Source organism: Mesoplodon mirus (assembly GCF_964341445.2).
Source record: "Mesoplodon mirus genome assembly, chromosome: 5".
Classification (NCBI taxonomy): domain Eukaryota; kingdom Metazoa; phylum Chordata; class Mammalia; order Artiodactyla; family Ziphiidae; genus Mesoplodon; species Mesoplodon mirus.
The window spans coordinates 172,364,798-172,384,805 of record NC_138980.1 but is presented as its reverse complement, the minus strand read 5'-3'; the positions used below and the strand labels follow the sequence as shown (position 1 = coordinate 172,384,805).

At 49.5% G+C, this 20,008-nt stretch overlaps 1 protein-coding gene across 3 annotated transcripts in view; it reads left to right on the top strand.

Annotated features, from left to right (window-relative positions):
• Window positions 1-20,008, top strand: part of TRIO (trio Rho guanine nucleotide exchange factor) — a gene marked incomplete at its 5' end in the record, with an annotated part of 386,080 nt that overhangs the window by 282,508 nt on the left and 83,564 nt on the right. For all 3 annotated transcript variants that reach the window (XM_082621961.1, XM_082621962.1, XM_082621960.1), the window contains 3 exons: window positions 1,755-1,856; window positions 10,377-10,519; window positions 11,273-11,372. In XM_082621961.1, the coding sequence (XP_082478087.1) occupies window positions 1,755-1,856; window positions 10,377-10,519; window positions 11,273-11,372 (345 nt within the window). The remainder of the gene's footprint in view (window positions 1-1,754; window positions 1,857-10,376; window positions 10,520-11,272; window positions 11,373-20,008) is intronic.

Here is a 20,008-nt window from a genome sequence, read left to right as displayed (position 1 = left end):
GGGCGCTTGTGAGTTTGCGTGTCCCTAGACTTAGGAAACTTGCTCTTTCTAAATTCCGTAGACTCCAACTGCAGGATAAGAAGACACTTTGTAAGTGAACTTAAATTATTTATCTCCTGTGTGCCTTAACTAGCTTTATAAATCAAGTCAATCATGTTAGACTATGATTAAGTAAGTTCTCATATCATTATAATTCATATTTCATTCACCGACATTGGAATTTATTGAAGCAGCCTACTGGGTGGCTCACTGTGGGCTCTTAATGATGAAGTTTGATTTTTTCATTAAAAATACATTTATGAAAAGCAGCAGCAGAATACCATTATTAGAGAAAATGTATGTTATAAGCAGAAATCGTTTTAAAGATACACAGCCCCACCTGCCTAGAGACAGCCTCCCTTGAGCGCTTGGTAGATAGAGTGATGCATCTGAATTCTTCTTTAACTTGTCGGCGTACTTCCGAGCAAGAGAAACACACCTGGTGCTCTTTTCCAGAGCACCAGGCAGCCCCACACGAGTATCTATAAACCACAGGTCGACGCTCCGTAAAGTCTCGGGCGGGTGTCATCCTCGCCTTCCCTTCGTGGGCGATATCTCAGAGGGCTTTCAACACAAAATTGCTGGGCAGGGGGAGGAAAAAATCACAATCAGAGAATAGAAAATGCGGTAGAATTTGGTTTCTTCACAAGAGATGGCAGATCACTTATAAATATTGGTAGATGTTTGGACTTTGGACAACTTATACATTAGACGTTTTTATGATATCCACGTATTAATCAAATTCCCAAAGTAATAGAATACTACCAAGTGTAGAAATCATCTTAATAATAATCTGGAGTTTGCAACTTCAGGCTAATGGTAGGCATACCATTTTCTTTGGCTTGTTTCCTGTTTGAGATTGCCTTTTGGATCACAGCCCACCTTACATCATTTTAGATCATATTGTAGCTGGAAAGAAAACACGAAGCATTGCTGGCTAATAATTTCACTAGCTGGCCTTAATCCGTCCCTAGGGACCAAGCTAGTCTGTTTTAGAAGCTGATAAATCTTCACTTAATTTATCTTTTAAAAGTTAAGGTTCCCTCAGAGGCCACAATCATGAATCACTTCCTTTGCTGGAAAGGAGAGAATGCATTGGGGTGAACCTGGTTGCGGGGGAGGTTGAAGATGTTGACCTTCATCTACACTCTTCCGTGTTCTGCGTCTCCTGCAAATGCACATATTATAGAGAGAAAGTTTGTCTCTTAGCCCTTAACATTATTGGCGAAATAGTAGACATTAATGCTATGGATAAACGCAGTGGAAACGAACTGCGTTTTAAAATATCATTTAGCTTCTTCTGTGAAGCTAGTTCGTTCATGGAGGTGATAGCAGCTCTTTTGCAACTAGGACAGACTCATTCTATTGTTTATAAGGTTGAAAATAGTCAACTCTCGATTTTCCAGATTATAGGAAATAGGACTTTCCAGGTATTTTGGTTTTCTTCTGGATTTGCTTGTTGACCTGCATCAGGATTTCCAGTGGAGGTGCTCAGAGGAAGTGAAAGAGATGAAGCCCGTCATGTGTAGCCTAAGAACAAAATTTCCTCATTTTAACTAAAGTGAGGTCTAAGGAGTATGTATCAGCGTAAACCAAAACTGTGTCATTACAACCTAGCATGAGCACAAGTCACCAAAAACGGTTTCCTTTGTCTCTGTTCTATATCCTGCCAGAATTTTACTGTTGCCTAATTACGTAATTGTCTTTTTATCCAGACGTCAGAGTTGGGTGTCACAGAACACGTTGAAGGAGATCCTTGCAAATTTGCACTGTGGGTGGGGAGGACGCCAACTTCAGATAATAAAATTGTCCTTAAGGTATGTCCATCCGAAGCTTGGGAGTGTGCTTTGTGACAAGATTACCATGTCTGTGAGTGCTTTTTCCTGTTGTTGAGCCATATTGGTTTTCATGTCCTTTTATTGTTGCCTTTGTGTTCTGTAGAGACTGGTGACTACCACAAAAAGAACAGTAGAATAAATTCAGTTTGGTATTCTAGTGGTGAAATTACTCGAGCTAAATTTTTGCTGGCCTACAAAAGGTCACTTGGAGAAAGGTCTTTCTGAACTTCTCCATTCTTCCAGTCTTGCAAAGAATTGGGTGGTTCCATAAGAGATGCAAGAAGTTGAGGTACAGGAGGAGGGAGATATGGACCAGTAGCACCCATTGTACACTTGACCTCTGGTTTCCAAAGGAAAATAGGCACCTGATGAATCTGTGAGGACCTTTGACAGTTTCAAGGCTGAACGTGCCAGGAGTCTTCATGGGGTCCTAGACTCTTTGGCTTTCCAGTTTGGAGGCAGAGAAAAAGGGGGGAGGGCCATGATCAGGTATAGGGTTTGGTAATGTTATCATTTAAAGTGTTCAAAAACACTAAGGGTGCTTTGGAGTATGTAGTCTTTGAGGGAGGAATATATCTTTGAATATTTAATTGGAACGCTGTTTTGAGTATACTAACCTCTCCTAGGAAAGTTGGAGGGCTCTAAGGGTGTCTTGTGGACTTCCCTCCTCCTGTGTTTGAGAAAATGCAGATGGAACTGTCTTCCTGAGCTATCTGGAAAGACCATAAGCGACTTCAGATGTAGCTGAAGATTTGTAGAATATTGGGAGACGAGCCAAAAGCTTAATGGGCCTCTGGTGTGTGGACTTGCATGTCAGCAGTTTTGTCCCTTACATTCCTTTTGAATCTCTCTACGGTATTTCCAGCAACTGTGAGTTATTTAACAGTACGGCGCTCTTGTAGAGCCTGTACTTTAGTGACCGCTGACTGTGGAAGCCATTGTGTTCCTAAGGTCTTTATTCACATGGAAATGATGGATTGTTTTGCAATGAATGTATGACTACCAGCCCAGTGTATTCTCGTTAGTACTGGCGTAAAGCCCTATAAAGTATAAATTGCACTGATAGCTTGATATTAGATAGCTGAACTTTTCTAAGGGATAAAGTTTTAAAGTATACTCAAGACCTTAAAACTTCCAACTTATGAGTATTTATCCAGATGAGCTGCAGTGACACATGCCAAAGGGTACATCTGAGAAATAGTGCCAGATATTTTAGCCAGATATGGACTACTTTCATTTAGGACATAATAAAATACTCATGATGCAATTGAAGAATCAGATTTCCTTGCAGGCTTTACCAAATGAAAGTTTTCTAGGGAATTTAGGGTAATATTTTTCTGACTTCTAATGAGAGGCTAAAGGAAATGACGTCCTTATGAATTTCAGAGACTGCTTGGTGGTGGTGGTGGTGGTGGTGGATATTTTAGCAGTGGTTATGGTATAGATGGTGGTGAGGGTGTAGATGGTGGTATAGATGGTGGTGAGGGTGTAGATGGTGGTAGAGATGGTGAGGGCGTAGATGGAGGTGGAGGTGGTGAGGGTGTAGGTGGTGGTAGAGATGGTGAGGGTGTAGGTGGAGGTGGAGGTGGTGAGGGTGTAGGTGGTGGTAGAGATGGTGAGGGCGTAGGTGGTGGTAGAGATGGTGAGGGCGTAGGTGGTGGTAGAGATGGTGAGGGCGTAGGTGGTGGTAGAGATGGTGAGGGTGTAGGTGGAGGTGGAGGTGGTGAGGGTGTAGGTGGTGGTAGAGATGGTGAGGGTGTATGTGGTGGTAGAGATGGTGAGGGCGTAGATGGAGGTGGAGGTGGTGAGGGTGTAGGTGGTGGTAGAGATGGTGAGGGTGTAGATGGTGGTAGAGATGGTGAGGGCATAGATGGAGGTGGAGGTGAGGGTGTAGATGGTGGTAGAGATGGTGAGGGCGTAGGTGGTGGTAGAGATGGTGAGGGCGTAGATGGTGGTAGAGATGGTGAGGGCGTAGGTGGTGGTAGAGATGGTGAGGGCGTAGGTGGTGGTGGAGATGGCGAGGGCGTAGGTGGTGGTGGAGATGGCGAGGGCGTAGGTGGTGGTGGAGATGGCGAGGGCGTAGGTGGTGGTGGAGATGGCGAGGGCGTAGGTGGTGGTGGAGATGGCGAGGGCGTAGGTGGTGGTGGAGATGGCGAGGGCGTAGGTGGTGGTGGAGATGGCGAGGGCGTAGGTGGTGGTGGAGATGGCGAGGGCGTAGGTGGTGGTGGAGATGGCGAGGGCGTAGGTGGTGGTGGAGATGGCGAGGGCGTAGGTGGTGGTGGAGATGGCGAGGGCGTAGGTGGTGGTGGAGATGGCGAGGGCGTAGGTGGTGGTGGAGATGGCGAGGGCGTAGGTGGTGGTGGAGATGGCGAGGGCGTAGGTGGTGGTGGAGATGGCGAGGGCGTAGGTGGTGGTGGAGATGGCGAGGGCGTAGGTGGTGGTGGAGATGGCGAGGGCGTAGGTGGTGGTGGAGATGGCGAGGGCGTAGGTGGAGGTGGAGATGGCGAGGGCGTAGGTGGAGGTGGAGATGGCGAGGGCGTAGGTGGTGGTGGAGATGGCGAGGGCGTAGGTGGTGGTGGAGATGGCGAGGGCGTAGGTGGTGGTAGAGATGGCGAGGGCGTAGGTGGTGGTAGAGATGGCGAGGGCGTAGGTGGTGGTAGAGATGGCGAGGGCGTAGGTGGTGGTGGAGATGGTGAGGGCGTAGGTGGTGGTGGAGATGGTGAGGGCGTAGGTGGTGGTGGAGATGGTGAGGGCGTAGATGGAGGTGGAGATGGTGAGGGCGTAGGTGGTGGTGGAGATGGTGAGGGCGTAGATGGTGGTGGAGATGGTGAGGGCGTAGGTGGTGGTGGAGATGGTGAGGGCGTAGGTGGTGGTGGAGATGGTGAGGGCGTAGGTGGTGGTAGAGATGGTGAGGGCGTAGGTGGTGGTAGAGATGGTGAGGGCGTAGGTGGTGGTAGAGATGGTGTGGGTGTAGGTGGTGGTAGAGATGGTGAGGGCGTAGGTGGTGGTAGAGATGGTGAGGGCGTAGGTGGTGGTAGAGATGGTGAGGGCGTAGGTGGTGGTATAGATGGTGAGGGCGTAGGTGGTGGTAGAGATGGTGAGGGCGTAGGTGGTGGTAGAGATGGTGAGGGCGTAGGTGGTGGTAGAGATGGTGAGGGCGTAGATGGTGGTGGAGATGGTGAGGGCGTAGGTGGAGGTGGAGATGGTGAGGGCGTAGGTGGTGGTGGAGATGGTGAGGGCGTAGATGGTGGTGGAGATGGTGAGGGCGTAAGTGGTGGTATAGATGGTGAGGGCGTAGATGGTGGTAGAGATGGTGAGGGCGTAGGTGGTGGTAGAGATGGTGAGGGCGTAGGTGGTGGTATAGATGGTGAGGGCGTAGGTGGAGGTAGAGATGGTGAGGGCGTAGGTGGTGGTAGAGATGGTGAGGGCGTAGGTGGTGGTAGAGATGGTGAGGGCGTAGGTGGTGGTAGAGATGGTGAGGGCGTAGGTGGTGGTAGAGATGGTGAGGGCGTAGGTGGTGGTAGAGATGGTGAGGGCGTAGGTGGTGGTAGAGATGGTGAGGGTGTAGGTGGTGGTAGAGATGGTGAGGGCGTAGGTGGAGGTGGAGATGGTGAGGGCGTAGGTGGTGGTAGAGATGGTGAGGGCGTAGATGGTGGTAGAGATGGTGAGGGCGTAGGTGGTGGTAGAGATGGTGAGGGCGTAGGTGGTGGTATAGATGGTGAGGGCGTAGGTGGTGGTAGAGATGGTGAGGGCGTAGGTGGTGGTAGAGATGGTGAGGGCGTAGGTGGTGGTAGAGATGGTGAGGGCGTAGGTGGTGGTAGAGATGGTGAGGGCGTAGGTGGTGGTAGAGATGGTGAGGGCGTAGGTGTAGGTAGAGATGGTGAGGGCGTAGGTGGTGGTAGAGATGGTGAGGGCGTAGGTGGTGGTAGAGATGGTGAGGGCGTAGGTGGTGGTAGAGATGGTGAGGGCGTAGGTGGTGGTAGAGATGGTGAGGGCGTAGGTGGTGGTAGAGATGGCGAGGGCGTAGGTGGTGGTAGAGATGGCGAGGGCGTAGGTGGTGGTGGAGATGGTGAGGGCGTAGGTGGTGGTGGAGATGGTGAGGGCGTAGGTGGTGGTGGAGATGGTGAGGGCGTAGATGGAGGTGGAGATGGTGAGGGCGTAGGTGGTGGTGGAGATGGTGAGGGCGTAGATGGTGGTGGAGATGGTGAGGGCGTAGGTGGTGGTGGAGATGGTGAGGGCGTAGGTGGTGGTGGAGATGGTGAGGGCGTAGGTGGTGGTAGAGATGGTGAGGGCGTAGGTGGTGGTAGAGATGGTGAGGGCGTAGGTGGTGGTAGAGATGGTGTGGGTGTAGGTGGTGGTAGAGATGGTGAGGGCGTAGGTGGTGGTAGAGATGGTGAGGGCGTAGGTGGTGGTAGAGATGGTGAGGGCGTAGGTGGTGGTATAGATGGTGAGGGCGTAGGTGGTGGTAGAGATGGTGAGGGCGTAGGTGGTGGTAGAGATGGTGAGGGCGTAGGTGGTGGTAGAGATGGTGAGGGCGTAGATGGTGGTGGAGATGGTGAGGGCGTAGGTGGAGGTGGAGATGGTGAGGGCGTAGGTGGTGGTGGAGATGGTGAGGGCGTAGATGGTGGTGGAGATGGTGAGGGCGTAAGTGGTGGTATAGATGGTGAGGGCGTAGATGGTGGTAGAGATGGTGAGGGCGTAGGTGGTGGTAGAGATGGTGAGGGCGTAGGTGGTGGTATAGATGGTGAGGGCGTAGGTGGAGGTAGAGATGGTGAGGGCGTAGGTGGTGGTAGAGATGGTGAGGGCGTAGGTGGTGGTAGAGATGGTGAGGGCGTAGGTGGTGGTAGAGATGGTGAGGGCGTAGGTGGTGGTAGAGATGGTGAGGGCGTAGGTGGTGGTAGAGATGGTGAGGGCGTAGGTGGTGGTAGAGATGGTGAGGGTGTAGGTGGTGGTAGAGATGGTGAGGGCGTAGGTGGAGGTGGAGATGGTGAGGGCGTAGGTGGTGGTAGAGATGGTGAGGGCGTAGGTGGTGGTAGAGATGGTGAGGGCGTAGGTGGTGGTATAGATGGTGAGGGCGTAGGTGGAGGTAGAGATGGTGAGGGCGTAGGTGGTGGTAGAGATGGTGAGGGCGTAGGTGGTGGTAGAGATGGTGAGGGCGTAGGTGGTGGTATAGATGGTGAGGGCGTAGGTGGTGGTAGAGATGGTGAGGGCGTAGGTGGTGGTATAGATGGTGAGGGCGTAGGTGGAGGTAGAGATGGTGAGGGCGTAGGTGGTGGTAGAGATGGTGAGGGCGTAGGTGGTGGTAGAGATGGTGAGGGCGTAGGTGGTGGTAGAGATGGTGAGGGCGTAGGTGGTGGTAGAGATGGTGAGGGCGTAGGTGGTGGTATAGATGGTGAGGGCGTAGGTGGTGGTAGAGATGGTGAGGGCGTAGGTGGTGGTAGAGATGGTGAGGGCGTAGGTGGTGGTATAGATGGTGAGGGCGTAGGTGGAGGTAGAGATGGTGAGGGCGTAGGTGGTGGTAGAGATGGTGAGGGCGTAGGTGGTGGTAGAGATGGTGAGGGCGTAGGTGGTGGTAGAGATGGTGAGGGCGTAGGTGGTGGTAGAGATGGTGAGGGCGTAGGTGGTGGTAGAGATGGTGAGGGCGTAGGTGGTGGTAGAGATGGTGAGGGTGTAGGTGGTGGTAGAGATGGTGAGGGCGTAGGTGGAGGTGGAGATGGTGAGGGCGTAGGTGGTGGTAGAGATGGTGAGGGCGTAGATGGTGGTAGAGATGGTGAGGGCGTAGGTGGTGGTAGAGATGGTGAGGGCGTAGGTGGTGGTAGAGATGGTGAGGGCGTAGGTGGTGGTAGAGATGGTGAGGGCGTAGGTGGTGGTAGAGATGGTGAGGGCGTAGGTGGTGGTAGAGATGGTGAGGGCGTAGGTGGTGGTAGAGATGGTGAGGGCGTAGGTGTAGGTAGAGATGGTGAGGGCGTAGGTGGTGGTAGAGATGGTGAGGGCGTAGGTGGTGGTAGAGATGGTGAGGGCGTAGGTGGTGGTAGAGATGGTGAGGGCGTAGGTGGTGGTAGAGATGGTGAGGGCGTAGGTGGTGGTAGAGATGGTGAGGGCGTAGGTGGTGGTAGAGATGGTGAGGGCGTAGGTGGTGGTAGAGATGGTGAGGGCGTAGGTGGTGGTAGAGATGGTGAGGGCGTAGGTGGTGGTAGAGATGGTGAGGGCGTAGGTGGTGGTAGAGATGGTGAGGGCGTAGGTGGTGGTAGAGATGGTGAGGGCGTAGATGGTGGTAGAGATGGTGAGGGCGTAGGTGGTGGTAGAGATGGTGAGGTTGTAGATGGAGGTGGAGGTGGTGAGGGCGTAGGTGGTGGTAGAGATGGTGAGGGTGTAGGTGGTGGTAGAGATGGTGAGGGCGTAGGTGGTGGTAGAGATGGTGAGGGCGTAGGTGGTGGTAGAGATGGTGAGGGCGTAGGTGGTGGTAGAGATGGTGAGGGTGTAGGTGGTGGTAGAGATGGTGAGGGCGTAGGTGGTGGTAGAGATGGTGAGGGTGTAGGTGGTGGTAGAGATGGTGAGGGTGTAGGTGGAGGTGGAGGTGGTGAGGGCGTAGATGGAGGTGGAGGTGGTGGATATTTTAGCAGTGGCGATGGTGGTTATGGTATAGATGGTGGTGAGGGTATAGACGGTGGTAGAGATGGCAATGGTGTAGATGGTATAGACAGGGGTGGAGGTGGAGGTGGTGACAGTCATGGTGGTAATGACAGTGACGGTGACGGCCTAGTACTTGTAGAACAAAATTGTGACCTTTTTTTACTTTTATAGTCTGGAAAGGAGAATTTTATTTCTAAATCCTTTCTTGAACAGATTGAGACTACTTGAGAGTATGAAACAGGTTATTCCCTTCTCTTAGCCAAGTGGGGCCTTCGCTTCGTCCTCTAGCTGGGTTGCCTTTCTTTTACTGTCTCTGAAAAATTGGTGCCTTTTTCCTTGTTTAATTTCTTTAAGGTTAGGAGAATTGCTCTCCATAAATGTAATGGTCAGTTTGCTCTACTTAAATTACGAGAATTTTCTTTATTTCTGAACATGGTACTTACAGATCTCCAAACTTTGCCAAATGTCCTTTCTCAGATACTTCCCTTTGTTTAACGTCCCAGACACTTGTATCAGGCGTTTAAATTCCAGTGGGTCTGTGTTGTTCACAGCTGTGCATCCCGAGATGCTTATTTCATGCACAGACTCCCCTGTTCCCTAGTCACGCTGCCTCCTACCCCAGGAGACACGGGTTTTACTGCTCTCCTGGCATCGGATCTGGGGAGAGGAACAGGAGGCTCCTTTCCTCCTTCACTTATTTCTCTGTTACTGCGTCTCATTAACTTTGAAGACACATCCTGCAGTGAAAACATTTTATTAAGAAAGAGAGTTCTCAATTTTAATTTCCTTTCCCAGCATGGGCTTTGACCTCGTATTTTCAAAAACAAGGTCCACCACGAGAAAAGGCTGGGTTCCCCTCCCTGCGTGATCTCATCCATAATCCCACTGATGATTGTTTTAATCATTCACAGGGAATTATGCTTATATCATAGGAGGTTGATGTTTTCCGTAAGGAAATTAAAAACCGTTACTAAGGCCCAGAACATGTAAAAAGGAAAAAAAAAAAAAAAAACACACCTCCTTTGAGGCACAGTGAAAGAAAAAAATCTGGAAAAAGTGATGCCATATGTGTTCATTCAACCGATGCTTGTTGAGTATCTACGATGTGTCATTTCCAGAGAACCTTTCTCCAGTGTTGCAGTGGAGTTGAGGGAAATCCACCATATGTAACTGGCAGTAGGCTACCCCGGTTTATCCCAGTGGTCTAACCGGAGGTGGATACAGGCAGAGATTGGGGGGATGGGCTGGGGTGTCCACCCCCCAGGAATCCCGGCTTCTTCACCTGCTGCCAGCGTGGCCTTAGGCACATTTCCAGTGTGTCCACACTGCAGGTCCTCATTTATAACAGGAGGATTAGGGAGGCCCCAACTCCATAGAGTGCAAGTGGGGATGGGGAGCGGATGCAGGTGGGGAAGCGGTGCAGCTGCACCAGTTGATCGTGAGTCCAAGGGGGTGAGGTGGCAAGCTCTGGGGCACTGGTTCAGGTTCCTGCCGATGCTCCACGGGCCACTGGCCACTTGTCGGCCTAAAGGGCCTCAAGACACTTGGCTTTGTGGGTGGTTGTGTTTTCATATTTACCCAGGGCTGCTTAACAGGTCTTAGGGCTGGAGAATGATTGATTACTAGACTATTCAGAGATCTGGAATAACATGAACGCTATAGAATAAAAACAGTCTTGATGACAGAATATTCAAAATTGGGGTCATTTATTTGGTGGGAAATTAAACACCAGGAGATGGTTGCTTTTCTGCTGAAAAGTTATTTTTTAAATGGGCAATTCCAGGAATGCAGGGACCTGAGTGTGGTTAGTGCAGGTTCTGGAAAAGGCCCCTTCTGTATCCTGATTGATTCTAACACTTTGTCAAGGCCTCCAGTATAGAAAACAAGCAGGACTGGATCAAGCACATCCGGGAAGTGATCCAGGAAAGGACCATTCACCTGAAAGGCGCCCTGAAGGAGCCCATTCACATCCCCAAAACAGCTCCGGCGACGAGACAGAAGGGAAGGAGGTCAGTGCCTGGGGATTTTTTTTGTAAGTTTGCTTTTATTGAAGGAAAGGAACAAGGCAATGTTAACATACTGTTTTTCAAAAATCATTTTTCTCAAATATTTTTGAGAAATATTGAGGAGTAATTTTCTAAAGAATACGATTTATATATAACATCATTCTTAGCAATGAAATTCCTTTGTCAAGACAACAGCCTCCTTCGGCTTCAAGTAAATGAAAGTCTATATGCAAATCCCTAATTCTTCTCCTTTTCCACCCCAAGTGTTAATCTGTGCTCATGTGTAAGTCGTGCATGTGACCTTGGACAAGTTATGTAGCATCTAGACGTTTTTGCTTCTCATTTCTAAAATGGCGGTGACCCTATCAACTGGATTTTATTACTGTGAGAACTAAGTGCAGTGGTAGATGTTAGACTCTCAGCCCAGGGCCCAGCAAGAAGCCTGTTCTCCGTGAAGCGTCATCTCTCATCATTAATACCGTGGTGGCAGCCGTAATCAGAGACCAATTTGCACCTCTTTAAACAAATCTGTTCTTCCTCCAATTGCTGATAGCCCATCTTTACCATTCTTTTTTTTTTTTTAACATCTTTATTGGAGTATAGTTGCTTTACAATGGTGTGTTAGTTTCTGCTTTATAACAAAGTGAATCAGTTATACATATACATATGTTCCCATATCTCTTCCCTCTTGCGTCTCCCTCCCTCCCACCCTCCCTATCAAATCCAGCACTGTCAGGAATTTCTCTGTGTCTCCAGGGATGGAGAGGATCTGGATAGCCAAGGAGATGGCAGCAGCCAACCTGATACGATTTCAATCGCATCCCGGACGTCTCAGAACACTCTGGACAGTGATAAGGTGAGCCAGAACTAGCCCTTTCTCTGGGGAGGTGCATGTGGCCAGTCTCTGGTCGGTCGACAAATGACAGTTTGTCATTAGCATTTCACACAGCTGCCATGGGTTAAAAGAGGTGCCCGGACGTGGTACCAGGAGCAAAGCTTTGCAGCGTCGGGGCTAGCAGGCTTGAACCCTGAAGATTCAGGAAAAAATCACTCGCCCTTCCCAGTGCTGTTACATGGTTTTCTATCCGAGTGTTCTAAGGCCGTGTGTTTAAGCTTTTTTATTTTATATTAAGCAGAAGACCCTATTATTTTAAATTAAATCTTACACAGAGCCCTGGTATGTAAAAGCGGGGTGCTCCGAGTGAAGCAGGGGCAGCGGCATCTGTCGGTGGGCCCTGAGGCGCCCGTGCTCTGCCCACCGGGAAGGAGAATCTGATTTGCAGCAAAGAAGTCTGTAGGTTTACCTTCTGCAGCAGTGGCCTAGAGTGTCCTGTGATTCTGTCTTGATAGAATCAACTAACCTACAAAATAAACTGATGGGAGAAGTTGGAACCCTGGGCTTACGTGATGCACAGGTGACCAGAGTCCCCTGTAAAAGCCAGTGGAGGCATTGATGTCCCCAGAGTCCTCAGTTCCTACTGAAATACGCACCTATTCTGTTCTTTTTCTAGAAGGCTAGACCAAGTTCTTTTTTTTTTTTTTTTTTTTTTTTGCGGTACGCTGGCCTCTCACTGTTGTGGCCTCTCCCGTTGCGGAGCACAGGCTCCAGACACGCAGGCTCAGCGGCCATGGCTCACGGGCCCAGCCGCTCCACGGCATGTGGGATCTTCCCAGACCGGGGCACGAACCCGCGTCCCCTGCATCGGCAGGCGGACTCTCAACCACTGCACCACCAGGGAAGCCCAAGACCAAGTTCTTAAAACAAGTTTTTGACAGCAAGTAGGGGTTTCATTGAACTTGCCGTTGGTTCAGAATTTCTGGGTTTCTCAGTCCCTGAGAAGGGCTGGACTTTCCCACGAGAGACCTTCGTCCCTGTGGGGCTGGAGGAGTCTGCCTTCGCACGATGTCTCCACAGCCCACTCGCTGTCCTGACCTCCCGTCGTTTGGAGATGGCCACTGTCAGAGGAGAGAGCCCAGTGTCAGGGTTTGCTTCAGGTGGCAAGTCTGAGTCCCAGGCTTCGGTCTTTTCTCACTTGCTTTTGCAGAATTCATGGTGTTGAATGTTGTTTCCAGGACAGAAGTAAGTAGGTTTAAAAATATTGGTTTCCTGCACTGATTTCATTTTCAGAATCCTTCTAATTTGAGTCATTAGCTCTTTCTCCACCTCTTTTTGACTTCACTAAATAATAAGTCCTAGAACTTACAATGCGTAGAGTAACAGGACTGGAGAACAAAAACAGCGTCTCGTTTGATTTTGTTCGGAGCCCAGTGTATTACGTTCAGCAAATATTTCTCTCCAGTGGTAATAATGAGGAATAAGATAAACGACATGTTCAGTCATTTGGTCCCTAATAGCCTCTTTCCCCGAGCCCCCCCACCCCATAGTCATTCAGTGAAGAAAATAAAGTTTGAACTTGGAAACATTTCATTAGAGTAATCCCAATTATTTTCTTTTAAAAAGTAGTGATTGAGGTGACTGGGTTATCTGAATAGTTACACAAGACTTCCACCTGAAGGAAAAGTCCAAAGTAATCGTGGCTCCTGCCGAGGGGACCAATTCACAGACTCGCGGAGGCTGAGCGTCGCCGCCCCAGCTGGAGGTCCACCAAGCCCCAAACTCGCAGTCTTACCAGACGTCCTCTCATGGATCTGGTCTGGGTTTACCTGAGTTTAAAAGTTTATTTTAAAAACAGGTGATTTGAGTGAAATTGCCAGAGAAAAATAAATATAAAAAGTTCTGTCTTTTGGAAGGAGTGTTAAGATTTTTCTAGTTGTTGGCCCAAGAAGAAAGGGTAGCTTTGCTTCTTGGGTGGCTTATGTATAAATGGGTGGTGGTGGGAGTCTGGAAACGCCCCCTGCATCTGGGAAGGGGCTCCTGGCTCTCCAGCCCCCGGCTCTGAGATGGAGCTGCCTGGTGCCAGGTTGTGCCTCTGGCCCACAGAGAACCGTGTGCCAGTGCCCCCGGGCTCCCTGTCCCCTGACACTGGGGGCTGGCAGCTGCGGGGCGCCAACCGGGATTCACAGGGTGTTGGCCCCAGAGATAAGGCTCTGCCCTGGAGTTAGGAAGAGGCAACTAGTTGTACTTCGAATCTATTATAGCAAAGTAGGCTTATGTGAACTTGGACTTGAGTCTGTACAACTCCTATAGAAAAATAAGGCATTATCCTAGGAGCTGTTGCTTTTAAGACAACACATTGTGTACCCAGTGAGAGAGAAGGGATACATCACTAGCAACAGTATAGGTTTGCGGAAACTAATCATTTTACACTGGGGATCCACTGGGGTATTAGAATTATTAAAGAACGGCCTCTTAAATATTTTTACCTGTGAAGGTAACTCACCAGCTTCTGTTTACGTCGTCTCACACCTCACCACCGAACTTCATTCCGTAGCTCAGAAATCCCGCCAGGGCCCCTTCTGCAGGTGCCGCCTTGCCTGTGCTCCCGGGTGAAGCTGTGATAGCAGCCCCCCACTCAGCCGCTCTCAGCCTACCTGATGTTCTCATGACCCTTAACCATCTCGCGTAGTGACAGGCCAGAACTGTTTTCTTACGTGGATGTGGCATGTATTTAATACCCCTCATTGAGGCCATAGGTCCTTAATAGGAAGAACACAAAGAGGATGAAATGTCTTCCTAAGACCGTAGAACGGCAACGGGTTGTCTTCTTCCGTTCTTGTGTTCTGTATTTGGGAGGAAAATAAGCAGCGTGTGAGACTTAATGTGGATAAGTCAGAATGTGGAGTTTAGAGGGGCCATACCCATGAGGCCTTATACAAAAGAAGGCCCATGTTTGCGACCACACATATGCCTATACACGTCTGTTCTCTGCTTTGGGGAGGTTTTCTTGTAGCCATCTCCTTTTTTTTTTTTTTTTGCGGTACGCGGGCCTCTCACTGTCGCGGCCTCTCCCGTTGCGGAGCACAGACTCCGGACGCGCAGGCTCAGCGGCCATGGCTCACGGGCCCAGCCGCTCTGCGGCATGTGGGATCTTCCTGGACCGGGGCACGAACCCACGTCCCCTGCATCGGCAGGCGGACTCTCAACCACTGCGCCACCAGGGAAGCCCGCCATCTCCTTTTATGTACTTCTCTGGTAGAACATTTCAGGGTCAGTAGGTGATTCAGGAGAATACATTTAAGAAACTGCATCCTTTATGGAGTCAGTTTGTAAAATGCACTGTTACTCTGAACTAGGCTTAACCAGAAAGCCCTGTTATCGCTGATGGCAGTAACTTTTCATATGTCCCAAGGTTCTTTCCACCCTACATATTTCAAGTTTAAATAGCCTCTGATGACATGGGCAGATAGATCTGGCAAGGGAAATGACTTCACCATATTCTGCCTGTTTGACTTAATTTACGATGTCTGTTATGAGTTAGTTGTTATCATGGAGTTTGGTTCCATTTCAGAAACTGGGTGGGGGGATGTTTTCGGCTTGGCCTCTTGGAGGACTCTTGAGGAAAAGTTGTCTGCCCAGTGCTGTAGTAACTCTCAGATGAGGCACAGTGTTTTAGAAGGAGGGGCCTGGAGACACCCTCTCTCCAGGGACACTGTTAGCAGATACAGACCACAGGCCCCCCGAGCACCTTTCCTTCTTCGAAAACGTCGGTTTTAAAATCTGCCATCTCTTTGTTCCAGATGTAAGTGTAGCACTGATTCTTAGAATTAATGGTGCTTGTGCTGATAAAGCGATCGCATGAAAATATAATTTGAGTTCCAAAGAAATCAAATGCTTGCCAGATTCTTGTCTCATTTGTCCTGAGCTTGTCTCCCTGATGTTGGGAGGGGGATGCCTCCAGGTCACTGTGGGGACAAGGGAGGCCAGGTGACCCTCGCTGGGCCACCCAGAATAGAGAGCGGAAGCCAGAAACGGAATGTGGATCTAATTACCTGGCAGGGTCTAGACCCTGTTATTTCACACTAGAGCTGAGGAGGATCTAAATATTTTGGCGAATTAAAGAAGCATTTTTAATATGTTTTCCTTCTGTATGCATTATTAGTCTGTGGTTTGCTTCATATAACAAAAATTTATATTATAAGGAAAATAGAAAATATGCGAATCAAATATAGGCTGCTACTATAGAACAAACCATCTTGAGGTCAGGATGAAAAAAATAACCAAGGCCAGACAGGGCAGGCTGTGGAAAAGCGGCCCAAGGCAGCAGGGGCCCAGGTGTGAGCCTTCTTTAGGTCTGAAGCCGTGCCGTGCTTATTCGTAATGAACGAGAAATTCAGTTGAGACCAATGCTTGGCACGAATTGCCCCTAAGCTTGTGATGTGAGCATATGAATTCACACATTTAAAAAAAATAAATGGTTTCAGTTACTTTTCATGAAGTATATATAGCACTGTGCCGGTGATATGAAATTTATGTAGTTTAAAAAGTCAATAAACCTCTGTGAAGTGACAGCCTGCACCGTAGGAACGTGGATGGATTTACATAAATTGCAGCGCTGAGGTAGTATATAAAGTAATGAAAGCCAATACGTTTTAAGATGAGGCTGGATTCAAGTTTTGGAGAAAGGAAGCCTGCGTTCAGCCCGCTTAGGAAGTGCCTCATGCTTGCGTTCAGCCCCGTTCCTCACATGCCTGGCCCTGTGTGCCACCCGCCTAAGCTCACACTATCCCCTCTGCCTGCAGCCGCCAGAAGCAGGAGGGAGCCTTGACTCGAGGCGCTGCCCTGCCTGCTGCCCTCGCCAGGGTGTCCCAGAGCCTCGTGTAGGTTTGCCCGCGTGGGCACGAAGTTGAGTCGCTTCGTTCAGAAGCCTTTCTGGGGACAGCACATAGTTTTAATCCCGGGACGTCAGTTAAGGGTCCCGACACCGCCCAGAGGGTAGCAGAGTCGAGTAAGCAAAGTATTGAGCGTCCAACAGCAGGTGGTTAAGAGCAAGCAGGTGCTCCCCAGCCGGGCCTCTGGGCTCTGCTTCTCAGCAGCCTCTCTGTGCCTGTTTCCTCATCTGTAACAGGGGACAGTACGGCTCCCCCCTCTAGGGCTGTGAGCATTAAAAATGTGTGTTTGGGGCTTCCCTGGTGGCGCAGTGGTTGGAAGTCCGCCTGCCGATGCAGGGGACATGGGTTCGTGCCCCGGTCCAGGAAGATCCCAGCCCGGAGGCCTGGTACCTGGGCGCTGCCCTCTCTCTGATCTGCCTGGCTTTTTTTTTTTTTGCGGTACATGGGCCTCTCACTGTTGTGGCCTCTCCCGCCGCGGAGCACAGGCTCCGGACGCGCGGGCTTAGCGGCCATGGCTCACGGGCCCAGCCGCTCTGCGGCATGTGGGATCTTCCCGGACCGGGTCACGAACCCGTGACCCCTGCATCGGCAAGCGGACTGTCAACCACTGCGCCACCAGGGAAGCCCTCAAATATATCTTTTAAATTTAGCTTCTTGGCATCTAACTTTCCGTTGCACCTCATGTGTATCACAGTCAAGGAAGGCTTCCCAGGGATATTTGCGTGTCAAAACCAGCGTGTGGTCACATAAGCAAAGAGGGAAGGATTAACTTCCCTGAATATTATTCTCAGTATTTCTTTTCTGGGTAAAAATGTTGGGTAGGGTAAGCTGCTGCTTTTGAAAAAGTTTTTTCTCACAGATTTTCTTTTTCTTTTCCTTTTTTTCTGTTTCCTTTTGTTTCGTTCTTTTCTTCTTTTTCTTGGGGGAAGGGTGGTAAGAAATAACATCTTTGCCATCTTAACCATTTTTCAGTTCTGACAGATTTCTTTTTGCACCCCAATCTGTGAGAGATTCACAGTGGTCCTCTTGGAAACCCAGCAGCAGATTTTGTGACGGCCTCTCGTGTGAACTTGGCCTTGGGTTTGGGGTAAGCAAGGGGCCTGGTGGCCCCGTGGTTAGGACGGCCTCCGCGAAGTTGCCCAGGGAGAAGCTGGGGTAATGCGTTTCCTTGGGGATTGTTCTGGCTGCGGTGGTGGCCTTTCTCTCGTAACCACGGAGCTGGTAACTAACGGAGCTGTACTTTCTAGTCCCCTTTAAGCGAGAAACCACTCTGTGGTCTGCTCTGTGTGAAGCCTGCACAAAACCGCAAGGCCCTTTTGTGCGGTTTCTAGTGCCGGCACCGTGCTGGGCTGTAGGATGTGACTGTGGGTTGGTGCACTCTATTCCACAGGGGAAGGTGGCTTTTAGTAGACCGCTTCCCCCTCTCCTTTTGAAGCGCTCTCGGAAAGTTGGCCAGACACCCACCTGCAGTTGATCTTAGCTTCTCGAAGCAGATCCCTTTACAGGGAGGACTACACCGTCCGCGTGCCAGTCATAAACAGCCCCTGTTCCCCTGGCGGAACCCGCCCCAGAACTCACCTGCGAGCCAGTCATTCAAATCAGGTGTTTGCTGTTGTCTCTCAAGAACTGTACGTTCTTGTAAAGTAGACGTGCCTCATTGCAGAGCTCCAGGGAGGGGATGCCAGAGCCCGAGCGGTGGGTGAGAAGCGCCCAGCCACGGCTCTGCTTCAGTTACTGTCTTTAAGTGGGTTCAGGCAAAGCAAAACAATATACTGTGGTTTCTCCAGAACATGTAAAAAGTAAAGGTCTGTTCTGTGTGACGGTTTTTGAAGGTTCACGTGCCTGCGACCCGGTGAGTATTTCATTCTTTTGGGTGAAACACAGCAGCTTGTTCATTTTCAATCATTGAGGGAACTCAGGCAAAGGGACCCTGGTTTGGTTCTGCTAATTGTCCGTGCATCGGCATCACTGGAGTTCCCCCGGCAGCCCTTTCATGGCTGGTCTTGGAGGAGGCATTTCATTATACTATCCATGGTCCTTGCTCCAGTTAAGGCCATTTTACTGTCATGCTTTTTAGTCACCACATTTAATTTTTTTAAGGTGAAAAGCAGAAAGATTGGGAAAAAAATATCTTCTGATGAGAATGTCACAAGAGTTAATGTGAGTCATGGAAATTGAGATTTTCATAAATTGCAATCCTAAACCAAGTGCTTGGGGTAAGGAGCCCGTGATACAAGTCCATAAAAAATATAGATGTGAAAAAGATAATGTGAAAACTTTCACGAAATATGGTTGGAAAGGAAAATGAATTTTTAAACTAGATAAATGGAATGGTAACACTTGCAACATAGTGAAGAAGTTGTGTCACTAAGGGTAGAAATGTCCCTGACAATAAGTAAGGATAACCCAAACTTTTTCTAATTAGGAGATCAGTTCTACATAAAAGGCTGTAATGACTTGCACTGATACTCCAAAATAGTTATTTTAAGTCTTTTATACAGAAAAAAAAAGTCTTTTTAATTAACAAGCCTGGTCTTAAAGACAAGCTTTGGAATAAGTTTAAAATACTCAGATGCGAACATTGAGGCAGAAATCCATGGGTTGTCTCCTCTCTGGACTAGAAAACGCCCATTTAATCCTCCTCCTATAGATTTGTGCAGGAGATTCCTATGGGAAAAGTCAGTTTATTCTTAGGGGTAGATCCAAGAAGATATGGTTTTTTAATGATAATTCTAGCACTGTTTGAAGACATTCTTCTGGTCCTAGATTTTGTTACTAACTCTCTAAAGGCTTTGGAAAAGAATTTTGACTCAGGATGCGAGTCTCTGTCAGAGCAGGCTTGATTTTCATTTCTCAGGCTCTGTCAAGTGCACAGATGTTTCCAATAGTTCTGATTACTCTGTGAGGGGCTGAAAACTCAGCGCCAGAAAGAAAGTCTAGCTTCATTCCTCTTGGCAGCCGCTTTCTCCCTTCCCACCCTTCCCCCACCCACAGAACACACCACGTGGCTTTGAGCAGTCTGCAGAGTTCCTGCAACGCGAGAAGGAGACCAGCACAGGCTGGTGATGAGGGAGCACGTCTGAAGTGGAGCTTCCCAGGGCCGGGGGTGGTGACACGCGGGGACCGCGTGCACGAGCGGGCCCAGCAGACGGGCGGCTCGGGCCGAGGGAAGGCTCCGTAGGGAGTGCAGGCCTGAGGGGCCTCGGCAGGCCGGGCTCCCCACGGGGCTTGTTCACGGGTCACGTTTGCCCTGGGATGGGAAACATTCCTCCTTTTCGTTACAGGGATTAACCACTTCCATAACGTGGGGTTTTACGAGGAAAATTCTTCTCCGGGCTGGGCCTCTGCTGTTGACCTTTTAACATTAGCATCTTCGAGTGTTCACAGAGAAATGTGTGAGATTCAGCGTAGTTTTTCCAAAGAGAAGTTTGTAAAATTTAGAAGGGGGTTAGTCACTTGGGGATAATGTCCTTTGTGGCCCAGCAAAGACAACTCCTTTTGTCGATATTTATGCTTTATTTTGGAAGAGTTTTGTTTTGTTTTGCTTTCTGTGGTTGTCAAGTGGACATGTGTTTTGTATTCTAAATATCTGAACTTTCTCTGGAAAGACAGGAGGGCAGTGGAGAGCATGGAGCATGACAGAGGGCCGGCAGGCAGCCGAGGACACTGCAGGGCTGCGAGCCCGGGTACGAGTCAGTTCTCTGCCGGGGGTGGGGCTGGGCGGCCTCTCTGGAACAGGATGTTTCCCCTTCCTCCTGCACA